The 21,429-nt window shown below is 39.7% G+C and overlaps 2 protein-coding genes across 3 annotated transcripts; both read left to right on the top strand.

Annotated features, from left to right (window-relative positions):
- Positions 1-22: 22 nt before the first annotated feature.
- zpcx (zona pellucida protein C) lies at positions 23-4,390 on the top strand. Of its 2 annotated transcripts, none has more exons than XM_041811963.1 (9): positions 23-458; positions 533-645; positions 716-789; positions 867-1,038; positions 1,119-1,224; positions 1,305-1,390; positions 3,201-3,286; positions 3,394-4,188; positions 4,308-4,390. In XM_041811963.1, the coding sequence occupies exons 1-9, from the start codon at positions 66-68 to the stop codon at positions 4,313-4,315; spliced, it is 1,833 nt and encodes a 610-aa protein (XP_041667897.1). In that variant the 5' UTR covers positions 23-65; the 3' UTR covers positions 4,316-4,390. The 2 variants fall into 2 exon arrangements, with proteins under 2 accessions (XP_041667897.1, XP_041667896.1); XM_041811962.1 differs by having other exon boundaries at positions 3,394-4,219.
- A 3,196-nt stretch (positions 4,391-7,586) lies between these two features.
- Positions 7,587-20,159, top strand: pabpc4 (poly(A) binding protein, cytoplasmic 4 (inducible form)). Its single transcript, XM_041811961.1, has 15 exons — positions 7,587-8,231; positions 10,463-10,656; positions 13,356-13,471; positions 14,475-14,614; positions 14,698-14,792; positions 14,870-15,007; positions 16,239-16,334; positions 16,420-16,689; positions 18,090-18,180; positions 18,722-18,817; positions 18,933-19,066; positions 19,164-19,254; positions 19,341-19,471; positions 19,566-19,674; positions 19,769-20,159. The coding sequence occupies exons 1-14, from the start codon at positions 8,036-8,038 to the stop codon at positions 19,659-19,661; spliced, it is 1,884 nt and encodes a 627-aa protein (XP_041667895.1). The 5' UTR covers positions 7,587-8,035; the 3' UTR covers positions 19,662-19,674; positions 19,769-20,159.
- Positions 20,160-21,429: the final 1,270 nt, after the last annotated feature.

Raw genomic sequence — 21,429 nt, 5'->3', positions numbered from 1 at the left:
CACCTTTTTAATGAAGCACCTGGGCTGGAGAGGGACCAGAGTGGTTGGCCACTTTGAGGTTTGCCATGGGGACAGAAGGGATTCTGCTTTGCATCTTTGTTTGGCATGTTGTCGCTGTTCAGTCAGTCATACATGAGCAGAATGCTTTGTTCCCTCGTGACTTTTTGGGCTTTTTTGACAACGTCGGGCCTTTTCCATATGACACCCTCTTCAGTCAGTGGCAAGCGCCACCTTCTGAGCTACAATTGCTTGCAGAGTTCCCTCCCATCGTGAACCTTCCCCAAGTAGAGGTGTTTTGCGATGAATCTAAGCTAACCCTGCTGGTTGATAAGAGATCTAATGGCATGGTTTTGACTAGAGAGGAGATCCAGCTGGGTTATGACTGCTTAAGCAGCAAAGAGCTGCCAAACAAATTCGTCTTCATTTACAGCTTGGATGAGTGTGGAACAACACATGTGGTAAGTTGTGTTGAAGTATGGCTTCAGATTATTTTAATCCCACAGCTTTTTTATTAGAGCACACTCTCTTGCAGGTGCAGAATGGCTTGGGGATGTTCACAAATTCTCTCCACTTCAATCTCAAAAATCCTCCCATTAGCTGGTGGCCAACACCTTCTACTGTGCACATCTCGTGCATTCCAAAGAGGTGAATTGATTATTTATGCCATATTTTCTAATGGTCACAAACATACTGAAAGAGACTGCTATCTTTTCAGGTCATACAAGAATGAAAATTTTATCTCAACACCTCCTGTGAGTGGCGAGGCCATTACTATCAAAGCCATGAATCGTGAGTATGCATCACCAGTACACCTGCATAGTTTATTGAGGCACAAATGTAAAAATCTGTATTTTCTCCCCCTGTAGCATCTTGGACAAGTCCTGCTGAGTTGACTGAGTACAGAAGAGGCCAGGTTATCAGCCTACAGGTGTCTGCCTTCACCAGGCCTGGTCAGCAGCTTTTTATCCAGTCCTGTTTTTTGTCCTCCTCTCCTGAGCCTCAGATCAAACCCAGGCATGCGGTCATAATGAATAAAGGGTAAGCAGTAAGTCATCAGCTGGTTTTAAAGCGTATCAGTGATATTAGAATCACCTTTTATGTTGTCTCTCTCTCTGCAGGTGCACAGCCCCGTTGGGCTCGACTCATGCCCCGGTACAGTTTGTGGCCTCCAGTAGAGCCGATGTAGTTAATTTTGTTCTGAACACATCTTATCTTATTTCTGAGGTAAGTTTTTCAGAGCTTGTTTTTCTGACATGTTTCTGCTGCAGCTATATCACCTTTGACCTCTTTTTCCTCTCCTGTAGCTCTACATCCACTGCAGTGTCCTCATCTCAGATCAGGGCGTCACCTTTACCTCCAAATCCTGTAACTACAATGCCATCCAGTCAAGGTATTTGCATCCATTGAAGTGGATTTTTTCACAATCACTTGATGAGTTGTTTTTTGTTTTGGTTTGGTTTTTTTTATAGTTTTGAAGCTTTTATTTAATTCTTGTGTCCCATGTCCAACCCACATGGGCTTACATGGCACCAAGAATTTAAACAAACCCAGATCAGAGTGCAAAGTGGAGCAGAGAAGGAGGGTGGAGACAAACTAAAGATTAACTGATAATTAAATAAATTTCTTTCCAGCCTTTTGAGACAAAATTGGCGAGTTTAAACGCATCAAATTTAAACAGCCATTCTAGTTTTTGCTCATCAGATAACTGCAGAATTTCATTGGTTTGACAAGTAATTTCTTGTAGCAATGCTTCTCTCAGGTCATCATATTTGGTACAGTGCGCCAGGATTTTACCGTCTAAATTGCTTTGTAAATCAGGCTCAGTTTCAGTCAGTAGGATTATATCCTCTGCATATAATGAAATGCCTAATGGAACATTATCCAAGCGTACACATAAGTTTTGTCTTTTACTCTGTAGAGCTCAATCATTCACATACAAGGCAAAGAGTTGGAGAAAGAATATCTCCCCATTTAACTCCGTAAGGTGTTTAACCATACCGTTACATGCATGCAACAGGTTGTTTTTACAGGCTCTAGATGGCTTTATAGAATCAACCATTCACCCCCGCTTCTAAAACCCTCTATCCAATTAAAAGCTTTTAGAAGCCAGTGAGGCATGCAAAATTGGGTTCAGCTTGAGCAAGTCAAGATACTGATGTGAGAGCCTTTTTAGTATGCTGGAATAATGCTTTATAAAATGTACTAAGGAGGCCTCCATGGTTAAGGGGCACTCTGTCATCATTCTCTGATTGTTGGTAAAGGTTTGGATTTGTACCATGCTGGTGGGATTCTACTCTGTTCAAAGCATGTTATAAAAAGTCAGGAAAGGACCTCTAGAACAGGGGTTCCCAAGGTGGAGGTCGCGAGACAGTTAAGGGGGATCACAGGATGCTTTCCAAAAAACAAAAAGAAATTTAATGATTTAAAATCAAATTGTACATACATTGTTAAAAAGAGTCCAATTTAACAAATGTTAGTTATCAAGTGATATTAGTGCTAAAATGTAAGTTAAAGTTATACAAACTACCTAAAATGTGAGTTTATACATGATGCTTTGTGCGACATCATGCACTTTATCCTCCTCAAGGCAAGATGAGACCCTGAGCTCTGACGCTGTTATTTTGGAGGTCAGAGGCTGAAAAGTTTGAGAACCCCTGCTCTCAAAGATTTGGAGATTTAAATGCTTTATTTGGTCTACTTTTAATTCCAAATGTTGTTAATTCTAACTCTATCTACATCCCCTTTAACCTCCTTGAGTAAAACATTGCAACTCAAATTCTGTAGCAAGTATCATCAAATATCAATGAAATATAGTTCCTTGCACACACATTGGCAAAATCTTTTCCATTTTCTGTCTCCCCATTGTTTTCTATAATTCCATTGGAATTTTCTTACATTTCTATGGGCCTAGTTTGTTTCTCTTTCCAAAATTTTTTGAGTTGTTACTCTACAGTTGAACTAATTTTAACCCCTGGCCTCTTCTGAACTTTCTATTATACATCCTTAGTTTTCTTTTTTTTTAAGATTCTGAGTCTCTCTGCATTTGCTTTCTGAGTGATAAGTCCTTACGTTTCCTAAGTCCACAAGTTTTTTTTTTTAACTCTGGGTTCAAAAAAGGTTTAGCCCTGTTCATTTTCGGACCTGTCTGTTTCTGATCTAAAGATGCAGCTTTAGCTGACTTTCATTTCACTGCATTTCAGATGGGAGGACCTGAGTGGAACGACAGAGGTGTGTGAGTGCTGCAGCTCTAAGTGCAAAGGCCTGTCAATGAAGCATCTTTCAGACGGTCAGATTCGTAATTTTTGTTTTTTTTTTTCCGTGAGGTATAAAATGAACAGGCATTCTCTTTTTGAGTTTTCCAACTCAACTGTGATATGCTCTGTGTGGTTTCAGATACCAAGGCTGTTGTGAGTGCTGGCCCATTTGTCACTGTTGAAAAAGAAGTGACAACAAGCCTCGAACCTCCAGCCTCCAATCCACAAGAAACCTCTGTTGCTGACTCCATGCAGTCAGATGCCTCTGATGGTACAGACCCAGTTGTTTCTGGGACATCTTTATCAAGAAGCAAGCTCTCCTTTCCCACACAGGGTGTTGTTGTGGTGAGTGAGGACCCAGTTTCCAGACTGACCCTTTGGCTACCTGGTCTGGAACAAGATAAAGAACACGGCAAGAATCTTGGCTCTGAACCTGGAGAGAAACGAATAAATGACATTCCTGAGCTGCAGCCTCCAACCAAAGAGCAAGAGTTTATTGTGAGTCCAGAAGGAAATAATATTGGAGATCAAAAGTGGAATTTTCTTACACTGCTTGAAGGCTGGGTGCTACCTCCTCCACATCTAGATGAAAAGGCTATTGAAGAAGAAGGCAAGAGAAAAAGATGGTTTGAAAGGTCAGGGAAGTCTTGCTCAGAGGCTTCACAAAAAGTTTTCATCCCTCTGCAAATGGAGATGACCAAAAACGTCCTAAACCGGGAGGATTTTACCAAAAGGAGAAATGAGGTGACTGAAATGCAGGCAGATGAGGCTGTAGTGCCCCATGAAGGATCACATGATGCCCAACGTGTAATTCACTCTAAAATTCAGTTCTCCAAAAGTGTTGATGGATCTCAGATGTTGAGCTATGAGGAAGAAGTGGTGAAGCAGCAACAGGAGGATGGAAATGAAGGGAAGCAGGGCCACAAACAAAGTGGTGTGTTCTCAGCTTTCCTGGATTTGTTAAGGTCTCTAAAGTTTGGTTTTATTTTCTCTCAGCTCTAATGCAAATGTGCCTTTGTCTATAAAATGACTAACAATTGTTCTTTCTTTCAGGAAGATGAATAAAGCAGAATAACTGCAGCAACACCCCACAATTCTGTAAAACTTGAACTGAATAAAATCACTGGGCAATTAAATTTCTTTTTGATAAATTCAGTTTCTGGTAAGCAAATCAGATTCATGTAAAGTATGCACTCTTCTCTTTTTACTGTTTTTTGTATCTTAATTGTTCATTAAAGTTGGGGCTATGAGTAGAGGTGCAGGTATAAAGTATACAGGTGCATCTCAAAAAAAGTCAATCATGAAAATTATTTTTTTTGCTGTGATTTAATCTAGAAGGGAAGCATCCATATATTCTAGATTCATCATTACAAAGTAAAATATTCAAGACTTTTGTTTTAACCTTTGATTATAGCACATAGCTCATGAAACTTTTAAAAATCCCTTATGTCAAAGTATTAGACTATTACAAAACACAAATCAAAAAGGAAGAAATGTTGACCTTATGGAAAATTATCCAGGGCTCCTTTTGCATAAATTACAGCAACTATGTGACACGGCATGGTGGCAAACGGTTCTGTTGCACTGCTGGAGTGTTTATGAAGCCAAGGTTGTTATGATAGCAGCCTTCAGCTTGACTGTATTTTTTTTCCTCTAAGATTTATTTTTTGGCCTTTTCATGCCTTTATTAGATAGTGGAGGACAATTGATAGAATCGTAAACAGGGAAGAGAGCGGGGAGAGACATGCGGAAAATGGTGCCACAGGCCGGACTTGAGCCGGGGCTGCCCTTGCACATGGTGCACGCCTTAACCACTCGACCACCGGCGCGCCCAGCTTGACTGTATTAAGTGTGGTGTCTCATCTTCTTGACAATACTCCAGAAATTCTCAGTGGCTGACCAGTCAAACACAGTAATCTCATGGTCAGCAAACCAGTTTCTGGTAGTTTTGACTTCCCTATGACCAGATGCCAAGTCCTGCAGGGAGAAGGAAATGAAAAAAAAAAAAAAGGAACTGCTCTAAAATCTGGTAGACGACTGATGGCGTTGAATCTGGGACCTTGATTTCCAGCTAGACAACTGTAAAGTCAGCAGTTTTTCCCATGAATGTAGTTGTGTTCACTCGTGTGGGCTAAGGAGAAAAAGAACTGGACTATTGCTCAGTGGTCCAGTGCCTGTTTTTAGATTAAACTAAATTTTGCATTTAATTTGGAAATCTGGGTCCCAGATGGGCCTTTCAGACTGGCAGGGCTCTGTGCCAGTTCTGGTTCCTGAACCTAAATTTGAACACATTCAAACTGGGAAAAAATTGGTTCTGAACCTGAAAAGTTGGTTCTCAGTTAGAACCAAAAGTAGTAAAATGTTTGGTTGTGATCTTGACAGAATTCCAGGTGAAGCTGGAGAGTAGTACAAGGAACAGCAGGTTATATGCTGAACTTGCAGAAGAGATGGTGAAGGCTGGGTTCACCTGAACACCAGAACAAATAATTGATTTAAGAAACTGAAGAAGGAATACTGGGACTGCATGAAAGACTTGGGCAAAAGTGGAGCAGGACGTGGTAATACATGTCCATCATGTCTCCCCACTTTGGTTCTGCTTAAACTGGTGTGAACATGGGCTGGTTCACTAGAAAGCACCAAGGTTCTGAGTCTCCAGAATGGAACCAGTGCCAGAACCAGAACCGTGTCTGTCTGTAAACACCCAGAGTCTAGTGGAAGATCGGAGAGGAAAAGAATCCAAGGTGCTTGAAGTCCATTGTTTTCGATGTCCACAGTCAGTGATGGTTTGGGGTGCCATGTCATCTGCTGCTGTTGGTCCCCTGTGTTTTATCAAGTCCAGAGTCAACGCTGTCAGATTTCTACCAGGTGATTTTAGAGTACTTACTTCCATCTGCTGAGAAGTTTATGGAGATGCTCATTCCCTTTTCCAGCAGGACTTGGAAGCTGCCCACAGGGCAGCCAAAACTACCAAAAACTGGTTTGCTGACCATGGTGTCACGGTGTTTGACTAGCCACATAGAAACCCTGTAGAGCAGGGGTCATCAACTCAATTCACACGAGGGCCAGCTTTTTCTTGACATCATGGTGGGGGCTGGACATTGACATAAACTAAAATCAATATTTAAGTAACACATTCTTGTAAAAAACATTTCTTTTGAAAATGAATGGAACTTTAACAGTGAGGCAATATCACCTCTATACTTATCACCTATACTGAAGCCAGCCACAAGGGGGCGATTGAGATATTTTAGCTACATATTTCTGGAGCCCTCTTGATGTCTATCACTGAGCTGGATGCTAATAAGCTGTATCGTGATTGTCAAATTCACATGCGGGGTTTCGTGCAGTTTCGCGGAGAGGAAAGAAACACTCTCAAAGAGCCTTAAAAAATGCAGCTTTAATCAAGACAGGAATAGTAAGTAGTAGATAAGTGCCAAATTACAGAAATACAATACCTATTTGCTTCTTGTTTGAAAAGTCACTAAGTTGATGGTGTTTTTAAACTGTACAAAAAACAAAGTTAAATTATAGCATGCCATATTTTTTCCTTCTCAGATTTTCTGAATTTAATTATTCTCCGGAACCGGATGGGAAGCCATGGGGGGCCTGATCTGGCCCCCGGGCCTCCAGTTGATGATCATCACTGTCGTAGGGAATCTCTGGAGTATCATCAAGAGGAGGATGAGAGATACCAGACTCAACAATACAGACGAGCTGAAGGCTGCTATCAAAGCAACTTGGGCTTCATAACCCAGCAGTGCCACGGACTGGTTGCCTCCATACCACATAAGTGCAGTAATTTGTGCTAAAGGAGCTCCAACCAAGCACTGAGTGCAAAAATGAGCAGATGGGCAACATTTCTGTATGATAAATCCTCTTTCTGACAGATGTTTGGTGATATTCTAATATTTTGAGATTGTGAATTTTTGATTTTTGTGAGCTGTGATCATCAAGATTAAAACAAATGTATTGAAATGTTTCACTTTGTATGATATGAGTCCTGAATATATGGAAGTTTAATTTCTTGAATTAAGTCACAGCAGTAAAACATATATTTTTCATGATATTAATTTCTTATGCACCTGTATGCCCACTTCTGCACCACTGGTTATAAGCCTGGATAAAACAGCTCACAGTAGCCTGACAGCCTTTGTCTTCCCACCCAGATGTCGCTGTGGGGAGCCGGGCTGTGTAGTTGGAGCAGTAGTGTGCACTCTCCCTTTTACACCGCATGCTCAGTGGGTTTTTTTTTTTTTTTTCTATCCTAAGTTTGACCCTGGCCACTATTTCCTCCGCACCGTCGCTCTCTATAAAGTGCCCATGCTTGTCCTCACGCAGTCTCTTTCCCCGGCCACAAAACAACCGTGAGTGTCCAACTCACTGTTCTTGAAAAACTTAAAATAAAAATAAAATAAAAAATATAAAATCTACAAAACCTTCATAAAAACAAGTACCGTAATATTAAAAGAAAAAAAACAAACGTTCATTAAAAAAAATAGCAAAAAACACGAATTCAAAAAAACACTTGAAACAGGAGGCCTTGGGTTTAACCCGAAGTTGGCGTCTTTTAAGGAAGAAATACTACAGGAGATATCGCTTTTTATCGTGATTTTTCAGCTTTGCCGTTTTTCCGAGCAGGCTGGAGCACACAGCCAGCTGTCAGTGTCTTTATTAGGTGAAGCGCAGTTTGGACCCGGACTACAGTTCATACCGGCATTTTTCTCACGCTTTTTTTTCTTTGAGGGAAAAAGGAAGCTAATACAATTAGTGAAGTCCGAGATATGAACACAGCAGCGACGGGGAGTTATCCGATGGCTTCTCTCTACGTTGGCGACCTGCACCCCGACATCACGGAGGCTATGCTGTATGAGAAATTCAGCCCAGCCGGACCGGTGCTCTCCATTCGGGTATGCCGAGACATGATCACTCGGCGATCCCTGGGATACGCTTATGTGAACTTTTCCCAGCCTGCTGACGGTAAGATATGAGCATGCTACTTGCACGTGTTAAGAACATGCATCCTTCAAGTACTGCCTTTGTCATATGCTTTCAATGTCAATCAAGTCAGTCTGCATAATGACACAGAAGGAAACTGGATCATAACAAAAATAACACAACCTAGCATGACTTATCATTGAAGTGCTATTATTATTAGTCTAAGTATTCATTAGCCATCTACAGCAGCTATTTAGACCGGTTTGAGCACTCATTTGACCCATATAAGCCTGCCCCACTTCTTGTGTACTATGCTAATATTTGTGAGAGTTGAATCCACAGCACATGCAGAGCTTAAGAGAACAGAATAGTCGCTATGTCCATCATTTAAACCCAGGCAATAGGAGATATGTTCCTTTTGCAGATCTCACTTATTAGCTCCAAAATGACCCATTTCTGCTCCTATTTAAAGGGCCATGGAGTACAACTAATTCCCATTGCACTCAGCTCACTGAAGACAAGGGGAAAAGACAGCTGAACAAAAACCCCTGCATTGCCTGCGTCTTGCCTGTTTTAAATGTGTATTGTCTGGCTCACAATAATCACAACTTAATCCTATTGCTATGCTTAAATTCTGATCTTGTTAGGAATCATTTTCTTAACCACTTAAACTGCTTTAGGTTGTCAAAGTGTCTGCTATGGCACTGATTAGTAGCAGCAGGTGCTGTTGCTGTCTTTTAAAAGCATTTTGAGGACTTTTCCGAGTCTTGTATCCGTGTTTAACACCTGTCACGACACATCCATGCATGTGTCTGCTACCAAAAGCTTGAGTAACGATGGGCTACAAATGGCTGAATTCCAGGAAGGTAGTATCACTCACTTGAGTAAATGTAATAAGAGCCACAAGTGAGAAGACACCATTTGTTATTGGAGGTGTGGACATGGGGGATGGTAGCTTTTTGGTATTTACATGGAGTCCCCGCACGTGTTTGTAGGGCAACAGCGTGTTCCTTTTAAGTGACACAAAACATAGGGATATTCTAATTTCTCAGTAAGCTGATTTTATTGGAAGAAACCAAGAAGGCTAGTTGAATTAATCTCTCTAAGACTTGTGTCATGTTTCAGGCGTATGTGTAAACACATGTAAGTCCTGGTGGAGCTCATCTGAGCATTCTTGTTGAATGTGTCTCTTCCCCATCAATGGTAGAGAATGCTCTACTCTCCCTCCATGCCAGCACATACCTCACAGGACCCCTCTCTAAATATAGAAGGTCTTTCTGCGCAGACTACAATTTGCCTGCCAGTAATACTTTTAATTTCCTAACATGACATGAACACGACGTAAATCAATGCTTTTAGCATTAAAACAATATCAGACTGTGTGTGGCTGTTTATGACCTCACTAAACTAAAAACTGCTGGATCATTTTGACCTTTTTTAAAGTAAGATTCCCTCTTTGAACCTCCAGAGGTCCATATGTTTGACAGCGATCACGCACCTTATCTGAACACAGGCTGTGAAGTACAATTGCAAGCCAAACTGCTGATGCCAGCAGACGCAAGGCAGCTCCGTTTTGTTTACCAGACACTTTTAGTTGGAAAGCCTGCCCTGTGTGTGTTACTGGGGAGTGACTGAACAAAAGGATGTTTGGCATGTGTACCCACATGGACATGAAGCATATATTACTGTTAAAGCAGGAGATTAAAAGAGCACTCGTCTATTTATGAATAAAATTGGGGCCCAAAGACATACTGATTTGAGCATTGAAACAATGCCACATATTACAGTAGTTTTGTACTTTATTGACTGCTGTGCTGCTAATGCAACTGTTCTAGGTGAGAAAAGGCCTAGTAGCATGTAGTGAGTTGGAGAAGGTGGCCATGTGCTCCCAGCGTGCCCACTGCAGCTGCCCCCACACTTCCCAGCTGCTCATCAGCCACATGGTCCACTGCAGTAACTTAACCATGATACATGACGCTTGTAAATGGGCCAGCAGCAGAGATCCTCGATTGTAGTATACACTCCACATAAGTTAGGAAGTTTTATTCTTTTATTATTATTCATTTATTGTGTATTCATTATTGCTCTGATTGTGTTTTAAGTGTAAGGCGACATGAAACTGCAGTACAGGTTGTCACATAGTAAAATAGAGCTGCATAAAGCCTTATATGTATTAACATACTATAGTAACTTTCATGTTTTCAGACTTGATCCATGTAAACAAACACCCATGACCTTTCACCCACCTCTCTGCCCCTCCAACCCCACCACAGCTGAGAGAGCCCTGGACACTATGAACTTTGACGTGGTGAAGGGAAAGCCAATCAGGATCATGTGGTCCCAAAGAGACCCCTCCCTCAGGAAGTCTGGAGTGGGCAACGTGTTCATCAAAAACCTTGACAAGTCTATCGACAACAAAGCTCTGTATGACACCTTCTCTGCCTTTGGAAACATCCTCTCCTGCAAGGTAAAATTGCCATAAAGGCAGCTGTTGGATTTTTAAAGAGGATGACTGTGTTTTTTAGGCAATATATCCCACATACTGGAGGGCTATCACAAACTTGTCACTTATCACAAAACCTTATATTTTAATTTTTCATGATTTTATTTGTATTTTCATAAATCAATGCTATTGGTCACCCTTTACATCTTCCAGTGAGGGCTATGCTGACTGTGACCGATCAGTGTTAGAACTAGTTGCAAACACACGGGTTATTCTTCCCTTAAAAGTGGTGGTTTTGGAGATATGAAGTTTTGGCCTCAGTGATATGCAAGAGTTAAAAGATAAAAACATCAATATACAAGTATTATAAAATTGAAGCTAGCCACATTGTAGCAGTTGCTCCACATTTTTTGAAGCACATTTATTTGCTTTCTTATTACAGAAACACTACAACACACTCATATCAGGCTCTTAGATATGTGTCTACAGCTAGCAGCCTGCAAGCCCAGCCTAGCATAAAACTGGAACCAAAGGAAGCAGCTAAATTTTATTGATGAACAAATTCTGCTTGTCTTGTTTACTTTAACAACCTGAGTGGAAACAGTAAATGCACTCTCTCCCAACTCTACAAGACAGTCTGGCTGTAGACTGCACATCTCTGAAGACCACTCTTACAGACCGTTCATCTGAGATGCTGTCTCTTTCAGAACACACGCGCAGTAATTTGACTGTAAAATGTATGAGAGTTTTTTTTTCTAAAATGTACTTCATTTATAAACAGTCTGGTAAGAGGTCTAATCCAGGATTAAATTATGTACAGACCCGTCTTAGAAGAAGTTCTACGAAACATAGCTCGCTTTAGCTTCATTAGCCTTAGCTAAAGCTAACATAACTACGTAATTAACATAACAATATAAGCCAGTGTAGCAAAGTTAGCTTTAGCAATGTGAGCTTTAAAGAACATAACTAAATCTAACTTAGCTATGTAAAGGATGTAGATTATGTAACTACTTTTTGAGTTTAGCTACACAGCTATGTAGCTACATTAGCTATGTAGCTTACCCACATAGTGGAGTTATGTAAGCTAGGCTTGCTGTGTAAGAATGTGTTGTTGGCGGACAAACTTTACTCGGCTTTGTTAAACGTTTTGAAGTCAGGTTTTGCAGGTTTGGTTTTTGACTTTTTACTTTTTGTATCTTAACTGTTATCTAAACCTTGAAAGGATATAATCTGTTTTTATTTTAAATTTACAGCATGTTTGGCCCTGACCGTCAGAGATGAATGATCTGCAGTTTGACCCCTTTCAATGCTTAAATAATAAGCTACTAGCTTGTGTTTATATTACAGAAATTTTCAGACTCATATTATTGTGGTTGGGTTTTGTAGGGTGAAATCAGTGTCAATTTTGGCAGCTATTTCTAATTTTAGTCTTTGAATGAAATGCATTTTAGTTTTAGTCACATTTTAATAATTTCTATCCTTTTTAGTTTTAGTCTAGTTTTAGTCCATAAAAAGTCCTCACATTTTAGTCTTTACTTTTTAGTCCAGGCATTTATTTTCTTGCCTAAATCTGGTACCAAATTATGGTAGTGTTTTCTATGCACCCTGCCAAACCTGAGGTCCCTGCTCTCTACAGCTGGGAGGCAGAACAGCTACAGCTGCATTGTTTTGTTGGCAGATTGACCTACAGTTTAGAAGTACCACGGGTTTTTAATGTCAGATGAAAACTATATAACATTTTAGTCTAGTTTTAGTCATCTTGATGAAAACTTCACTTATTTTTTTTTCAGTAGTCATCACAAATCTATTTTTGTTAGTTTTAGTCTAGTTTTTGTCATGGAAAAAAAGGCTGTCAACGAACATTTTTAGTCATACTTTAAGTCCACAAAATTAACACTGAGTGAAACAAATCAAGTTAAGAAAAAAGAAAGCCTAGATGTTTGCTGCTCTCAACAGCTATTATGCTTTTATTTATTTATTTATTTATAGGGGACAGTGCACATTAATTAATATGAAGATGTGTGCCAAATTGTTGCTATAGGTTAATTCTACCCATAGCTCCTGGCAGGCCGATGGTATACATATAAAAGTATACATCGAGCATGTGGTAATAAAAAAATATCTATTCATAAAATCAAGCAACATGCAGAGACCAAACAACATAAACATTAGTATACAAAGACTAACATATAACAGTGCATATGGCTTTATGACTATGCTGAAGACTGACAGGGACCATTATAATTAAAGTGCATAAGGCAGATGGTAAAGTGCTATAGTGCCAAAATAGTGAGGTGCTGATGATTATTTTGTGGAAAATGCACATTTGCACTTTTGGTTTATGCATGTGTTTTTGCACAGGGCTAGAACACAGATGTATTTACGTACAGACATAAAACAGTTAAGGATGGTCACAGTTCTGGTTTGTCCTGATCCAAGCTTTCAGATGACCCTTGAAACTTGCAAAGCTGTTCCATAGTGTGCTTCCTTTGAATGATACTACATTTTATCCAAAAGTGTTATGTCTAGGGGTGTCTTACCTAGCAGAGTTATATATAGGTTACAGGTTTTAGAATGGGATAGATCTTATCATATTCTCTTGGAAAAAAGAAAACAAGAAATTTTCCAGGATCTTAATGAAGATTAACTAACTGCCTGGCTGAGTCATACTGTCTTTATACTGTATGCAAATTTACCTGCATGTCTTCCCCTCTTCCCACCAGGTGGTGTGTGATGAAAATGGCTCCAAGGGCTATGCTTTTGTCCACTTTGAGACCCAGGATGCTGCTGACCGTGCCATTGAAAAGATGAACGGCATGCTTCTGAATGACCGCAAGGTGTGAGTGTCTGATCATCTAGGATTTTGGGTCCAAGGGGTTTTTATTGTTAGTACTATATGGAAATGATTGTTCAATTAAGCATTAATTTCAAAATGACCTTGATATTGCTTGAAAGTTCGTATTTGCGTTGAAGTTTCAGTACTTGTTGAGTGTTTAAGGTTATTCTTATGTTTATAAGAATGAGCATTATTTTTCTTTTAGGGCATGAACATGATTTTTTTTAAACTTGTGTTGAGTGAACTGACTTTTTGTGTCTTTTTTCAGTTTGGGGGCTTGTGTGTGAATAATCTGACTAATAAGCTTACCTCTCACCACCACCAGTGTGAAGATAACCTCTTAACAGATGGATGAACTAAAATCTCCTACTGTAATCTTTCTTCAAGACACATTTCTGTTCCTCATTGTCCACTCGCTGGTCACCGCTGGTCTTAGAGTGTTTGTGTGTGTGTATGACAACGCTTGTGTGTTTTAGTGATGGATCGAATGCAGGAATGCAAAACTGGATGGCGGAAGGAGAGAGGTCATCATAGCAAGGTATATAAGATCATTTGGTCCTCCTGAGCTTTCCTTTGTACTGTGAGACTCTGTTCCTCCACCCCTCTCCATCCACCTCTTCATCAAGTTTTGGACCAAGAATTAAGATGGTTGTCACTGTGTTGTCTAGCATGCCAGCATTATCTGCCTGCCTCTGGTGATATCAACATGAATTGAATGATTTTTTCAATGTCTGCCCCAGGAATGATGTGTCACCTGGTGAAAAGTAGCTATGAATTTGTTTTGTGGATGTTGTCCCTGTTTTTCTCATGACAAAGATTACTCTTTTACTCACTGTGCTTGCGTGGTCAGGTCTTCCTCTGTCATTGTCGAACTTTCCCAACCCAGAAACCCGGATAAGGAGGTTTTTATAGCGAGAAAACAGCAAGTGACTGATCCTGCTTGGTTTCTTCGTCTGTCGGGACTGTTTTAAAAGAGTGTGTGCCACTGCTTTCCCTCTGTTTTCAGGTTTGTGGGTCGTTTCAAATCTCGCAAAGAACGGGAGGCTGAACTTGGTGCCAAAGCTAAAGAGTTTACCAATGTTTATATCAAGAACTTTGGCGATGATATGGATGATGAGCGACTGAAGGAGCTGTTCGACAAATATGGTAAAACAGGTGGTCATTCACAGAGAGGATTTACATTAGTTGTATTGTCTTACACCCACTTCATCGACCTGTTACTTCTGCAGGTAAAACACTCAGTGTAAAAGTGATGACAGACCCCACCGGCAAATCAAGAGGCTTTGGATTTGTGAGCTACGAGAAACATGAGGACGCCAACAAGGTACTTTGGTATGATGGAAATGTATGAAGTGAATGTCACTGGTAATTCCCTCTTATGATAATGGTTTTCATCCAAAGGCTGTAGAGGATATGAATGGCACAGAGCTCAATGGCAAGACTGTGTTTGTGGGCCGGGCTCAGAAGAAGATGGAGCGGCAGGCAGAGCTGAAGAGGAAGTTTGAAATGCTCAAACAAGAGAGGATCAGTCGTTATCAGGTTAGTATCAGGTTTAATTAATCCAAAACTCAAATTAATATTATACATTATTTCAGCCCATATAAAGTACTGTGCATATGTTTAAGGCATGTTTGGCCCTAAACTTGAGGCTGCAGTAAGGCGTAGCTTTGGCAATTAAGCCACCTAAGGGCATGACCGGACAGGAAGGAGGATTGACACAACCCCAGTGGTGCTCTGGATGTCTTTGTATATGACCAAGGGCATGGGAAAATAATCTGTTCAAAAAATAATAAAATCAACACCTTTAGGGTAAGGGGTGTATGTGGCAGGTAATCACAGCCTAGGGCAGCCCCCACCTCATAACTAAAAAAAGCTAAGCGCTCTCAGGACCCACTTGGAAAACTAAGTATTAATTTTATTTATTTTTATTGACAAAATCAAAACATAATAGGCTTATATTCACTTGTTCTTGACAAAGACATGTAAAAACTATCCACTATTACATCGGTGTATTAGGGCTGCTCTTAAAAAATGATTATATTGAGGATTTGTTCATTTTTAAGAAAAACCATGAAATTCTCAAGTCTAAAAAGTTAAAATTTATGGGAAAAATTGTAATTCATTACTTTAAAAGTTGGACATGTTAGTGGACAAAAACTTTTGAGATTATAAAGTTTAAAAGTTGAAAAATTCAGCCACTGTTTTCAGATTTGAAATAGGAAACATTCTTGTATTGTTTTTGCTCAATACTGTTGTAAATGTAGGATTTTTAAAACTTGACATTTTAAAATTTCTATTGTCAAAATTTAAGACTTTTTGAACTGGAAAATTTCAAGTTCTTCACGTAAACTTCTAGCTGTGTAAACTATGAAATTCTGAGTTTGTATTCTTGTATATCAACAATTTTGGATTTTTTCCCCTTAAAATGTCAACTGTTTTTTGCTTAAAGAAATTAAAAGTTTCTCTTTGTTTTTTAATTGTCCCCCCCCCCCCCGGGTATGTTGACGCCAGGTTGGGAATCAATGGCCTAGGGTACCCAGGCAATCTCTGGGCGAGTTGTCAGGGGTGAAAAGGCCCTGACAAAAAAAAAAAAAAAGACACCATCAAACTTGACCTTGGCTGTGGAAGGACACGTGTGTCTGATGGTGTGGCACGCAGGGCCCAAGATGAATCTGTTGCGGCCTACATTCATTAAACTTATGCACATGACTTTATATCAGACAAGCTGCTTTTTTACTGTGTGCTTCATGCTTGTTGACTTTGATTTCAGGGTGTTAATCTTTACATCAAAAACCTGGATGACACCATAGACGATGAGAAACTGCGCAAAGAATTCTCTCCATTCGGATCCATTACAAGTGCTAAGGTTAGAAAGTTCATGCAGATGTTGACATTTTCTTCATCTTGATGTAATTACACTTGAAGTAACTCAGATTCAATCTGTACTTTAGGTGATGCTCGAGGAGGGTCGTTCCAAAGGCTTCGGTTTTGTCTGCTTCTCCTCGCCTGAAGAGGCCACCAAGGCTGTGACTGAGATGAATGGGCGCATTGTCGGCTCTAAACCCCTCTACGTGGCTCTGGCTCAGCGCAAAGAGGAGCGCAAAGCACATCTGACCAACCAGTACATGCAGCGTATTGCTGGAATGAGAGCCATGCCTGCAAATGCCATTATTAATCAATTCCAGCCAACCAGCGGCTACTTCATGCCAGCTGTACCACAGGTGTGTCAATCACAATCTGATGCATTTGAACAAGTAAAAAACATATTTACCCCTCTGGATGTTTTACCCTTTATTTGTTTTATAATCAAACATGGTCAATATAATTTGGCTTCTTTTTACAACAAAACATCTTTAATGTCAATGTGAAAACAGATTTCTACAAAGTAATGTCTATATGCAATGTAAAATAAGTGGCTGTATAAATATTCTCTATTTAGTAGATGCACTTTTTTTGGTCTCATAGAGCTTTTCTTCCACTTGACCACTGAGTCTCTCAGCGACTTTTTAGCTCTCTTGTTGAGATTTTATATGAGTTTTCTTCAACGGTGGCTTTCTCTTTGCCACTTTCCCCTAAAGCTTTGACTGGTGGAGAAACAGAAGAAACAGTTTTTGTCTGCAGAGTCCCTCCCATCTCAGCTGCTGAAGGTTATAACTCCTTCAGAGTAGTCATAAATGTCTTGGTGTCCTTTCTTACTAGTCTACTTCATGCTCGGTCACTCAGTTTGCGAAAACAGCCTGATCTAGGCAGATTTACATGTGCCATATCCCATTAATTTCTTGATGATGGACTGAACTCTGAGGATGTTCAAAAAAATTTTATCCATCTCCTGACTTATACTTTTCAATAACTTTTTCTCTGAGTTACTTTGAGTGTTCTTTTGTCTTCATGGCGCAATGGTAGCCAGAAATACTTATTAACCAGTGGCTGGACCTTCCAGACAGGTGTTTTTATACCACAGTTGCTTGAGACATTCACTGCACTCAGGTGATCCTCATTTCACTAACTGTGAGACTATTAGAGCCAATTGGCTGGACCTCTGTTGATTTAGGTCAGTTACTAAAGGGGTGAATTTTTATGCAGTCATTTATTCTACATTGCAGATTTTTTTAATTGCATTACTTGGTAGAAATGTGTTTTCACTTTGACATTAGAGTTTTTTTTGTGTGTGTGTATGAAAAAAGCCAAATTATATTGACATCGATTGACTTATAAAATCAATCAAAGGGTAACATGGATGTTAGTATGTTGGATGGCGGTATGTTTCATGCTTTCTAATGGATGTATTAGAAAGAAACTGGTATGCTATCAAGTTAACCATAACTGGGGTAAATTGGTCAGCATTGTCCATAGCCACAGTTTGCAACAGATTCTCTTGATTTGAATAAGTACAGTACTTGATTTAAAATTTGAAATTTCACGAAAGCTGTACATATTCCCAACATTTCCAAGTTACTTTTTTGCCATCGTTTTTAAAGAGGCCTCTCATCAAACTTATGATTCTTTTGTCTGAGTGTTATTTCAATAAAAATCCCTCACATGACAGTCAGTTTGAATGCTATAGTCAAGAATGCTTTTTAATGCCATGTAGCAATTGATTTTTGTTACCTACATCCACCAGGCCCAGAATAGGACTACATATTATGCACCCAATCAGCTGGCCCAAATGAGACCCAACCCCAGGTGGCAGCAACAAGGTGGCAGAGGTCAAGGTAAATATATGGCTGTTTTCACATGCACACTCCTAGGAATTTCTAGAAAATTCACACATCCCTCCCAGTCCCAAGTTTTACTTGCTGGATGAAGGTGCAAGGCACGTTAAAGAGACATGGCAGAAATCCAACAGTACTGTCATGGCAGTTATTGTCCTGATGTCAAAGCTGCTTATAGCATCAAACATATTCACAGTATCAACAAATAATAGTGAAGGACATATTTGTGGGCAGAAAACAGATCTGTGATTGGCCCAGTAAATGTTACCCTGCCTGCTTACTCGCAATGAATTTTCACAAGTATTTCCTGCTGGGTTTACGCATTGACCCACCCCAACTTCACACAGAAATTTTATTTGGAGGCTGGCATGAATTTTCAGGGTTTGTCATTATGATAAACTTGTCTGTTTGGTTCAGACATGCAGTATTATTGGGCACTTCAAGACGTTTCTAATATACTGGCATAACCCTTGTATTTTTTGTTGTATTTTAAGCAGAAGCAATATTAGTTTCATTCATGGTTCCTCTGTTTCCTCTGCAGGAGGTTTCCAAGGCATACCCAGCTCACTGCGTCAGCCAGGACCCCGTGCCAACCTGAGGCATATGTCTCCTGGCAGTGGCACACAGGGACCCCGAGGTGTGTTCACTAATATGACTGATTATATCCATCACCACCACTTTTGTGGCTTTTCATTTACACTGCACAGTAAAGATGGTAGAGATACCTGCTAACTTTGTTTTATCTTCTCCAGCTGCTGGTCAGGCCATGGCTCCTCGCCCCTCTATGGGAGTTCCTGGAGGCCCTCGTGCCATGCCTCCTTACAAGTACGCAACTGGCGTACGAAACCCAAACCCCCAAGTTGTACAACCTATCGCTTTACAGCAGGTGTGGAAGACAGATTTACCACATCCCATTGTGCTCCGGTTATTTCAAACCCTCAAAGCTTTACATGCTCCTTTCTCTGTTCATTCGTGTCCTTCAGACTCAGCCAGCTGTGCACGTTCAAGGCCAGGAGCCTCTAACAGCTTCCATGCTTGCTGCTGCACCCCCTCAGGAACAGAAGCAGATGTTAGGTAAAGAACATACAACATAATGCATTTATTATGATGTATTTCGGCCTTTACTAGGGTTGATTTGTCCTGCCTTTTTTCCTAAACAGGTGAGCGTCTTTTCCCGCTGATTCAGGCCATGCATGCCAACCTGGCAGGAAAGATCACTGGCATGCTGCTGGAGATTGATAACTCAGAACTGCTGCACATGCTGGAGTCTCATGAATCTTTGCGGTCAAAGGTGCCTCTCTACTTTCATTTTTGCCATAACAGCACCATTATATCTCTTATCCTCTTTTTTTCACTCAGTTAATCATTCATGTGTTTATGTATAGGTGGAAGAAGCTGTCGCCGTGCTACAAGCCCACCAGGCAAAGAAAGATGCTACTCAAAAAGTGGGCGGCATGGCTACTACTGCTGCCACATCCTGAAAAGTGTTTTTTAGTAAGTTATTATGAGAATACATCTTTAACTTGCTGATTTGGTCATTATGGATTTGAATCTTGTGGGTAGTGATAAAGTCAATGTGTTGTTTCAGGGCAGAACTGAGCAGAAAGTGGGCAAGAGTTACGACAGAGACTCCAGGCACCTGACTCCTCTAAACATCTGTGCAAAAATAAAATAAAAAAAAAAAGAAAATGTCATTTTAAAATGTACTTGAACATTTTGAAAAATGTTACAGTTAAAAATTTTCTAATTATTTAATTCTTTTAACAGCTGTCTAAAAGCAATAAAGCTGACAAAGTTTGAATGAAGGCATTTCATTCTGCAGCAAAGGAGAGAAACCTTTTTCTAAAAGGAAAACGAGCCTTGTTCTTTTTTCTTTGCTTGACAGTTTTAGGTTTGATTTGAAATGACAGGCTCCTCCATCCTATCATGTTATCATGGGTGTGTGGTATTCTCAATAAAGGGATGATACTTCAAGTTTACCACTCTTGTGTTACTTTTATGCTTACATTTATTTATGGAGGTTTAATTGTACGTGTGTGTATCTGCACTGCACAAAATATATGCCAAGATTTGTCTACACTAAATTGATATTATTATCCAGGATATTATTTATTAGAGTGATTTAAGAAAGGAAAAGATCATCTTTAATTTGGCCATTCAAAGAGGCATTTAAACAGAAAAAACATACCAGAATGATCAGTAAAAGATAACGCAAGACTGAACAGAAATTAAAAAGCTACATAGGTATAATGTCTGTTATTTTTGCATGGTTTGATTTTAAGCTCTCATACTGAAAAATATCAATGCACCTAAATTTGTAAATAAGAATGTTGTTTTGTTGCAATAAAAAAATATTTTATAGGTCCCAACATCATGGTCAACTGGTCATTTGTAAGTGATCTTCTGATGTTCAATATTGAACATATACGACACACTTTGAAGCTTTCTGTAATGTCATGACTGTTTTGCATCCAAATGATGAAACAACATGCTATAAAGGATGATAGAGGATTTAAATAAAGTCAGATATTAGTGGGCAGAGAAAGGTACAAATCAGTGGAGTTAGAAGTCTGACAAGAGAAACAAAGTAGAAAGGCAAGATAAGAAATAAACAAAAATTGCAAATTATAGAAGCCCATAGTTATGTAAAGTAGAAGTAGATAAAGTAGAAATCCCTGGTAGGGATATACCACCTTCAGTAATAGAGTTTACTACAGTATGATGGCTGTACAAAAAAATACAGTTAATTTTATTGGTAACTATGGAACTTCTTCAGTTAAATACGTCATAACCTGGCCACCATAATGTCACTATTAATGGTTCATAAGCAATAGTTATTTAAATTATAAATGCTATAGAAAAACTGTGCCTAAAGATCATAAAACAATGCCAGAAAAATGTTCTTCAACGTAAAATTGCAAAGACAGCATCAGCAAAACAATGCTAACCATCACAACAGCATGGCTTCGTTGGAGAAGGCCTTTCACCAACAGAAAAAACAAATAAACCCCGCATCATACAACAAAAGATCCAGCAAAGAAGATCCAGGACTGTTGAGCAGCTAGAATCCAACAGACAAGAATGGGACAACATTTCTCACCCAAAACTCCAGCAGCTGGTCTGGGAAATCCCAACTTTTGCATTGTTAAAAGAAGAGGTGGTGATTCACACTGGTGGCCCTATCCATGTTTTTTTTTTTTAATGTGTGTCGCCATCAAACTCTAAATGAGCTAATATTTTTCATGAAAC

Source organism: Cheilinus undulatus, linkage group 18, assembly GCF_018320785.1.
Source record: "Cheilinus undulatus linkage group 18, ASM1832078v1, whole genome shotgun sequence".
In the NCBI taxonomy this organism is placed as follows: domain Eukaryota; kingdom Metazoa; phylum Chordata; class Actinopteri; order Labriformes; family Labridae; genus Cheilinus; species Cheilinus undulatus.
The sequence above is the reverse complement of the archived record's forward strand: the minus strand, read 5'-3'. Positions and strand labels throughout refer to the sequence as shown.

Excerpts from the sequence above, each read along its gene's own strand:
- zpcx (XM_041811962.1), top strand. The coding sequence starts at position 66 with ATGGGGACAGAAGGGATTCTGCTTTGCATCTTTGTTTGGCATGTTGTC. Across the intron at positions 790-866 it reads TACTATCAAAGCCATGAATC|CATCTTGGACAAGTCCTGCT; the intron begins GTGAGTATGCAT and ends CTCCCCCTGTAG. Across the intron at positions 1,391-3,200 it reads TACAATGCCATCCAGTCAAG|ATGGGAGGACCTGAGTGGAA; the intron begins GTATTTGCATCC and ends ACTGCATTTCAG.
- pabpc4 (XM_041811961.1), top strand. The coding sequence starts at position 8,036 with ATGAACACAGCAGCGACGGGGAGTTATCCGATGGCTTCTCTCTACGTT. Across the intron at positions 16,690-18,089 it reads TCATGCCAGCTGTACCACAG|GCCCAGAATAGGACTACATA; the intron begins GTGTGTCAATCA and ends TACATCCACCAG. Across the intron at positions 19,472-19,565 it reads ATGAATCTTTGCGGTCAAAG|GTGGAAGAAGCTGTCGCCGT; the intron begins GTGCCTCTCTAC and ends GTTTATGTATAG.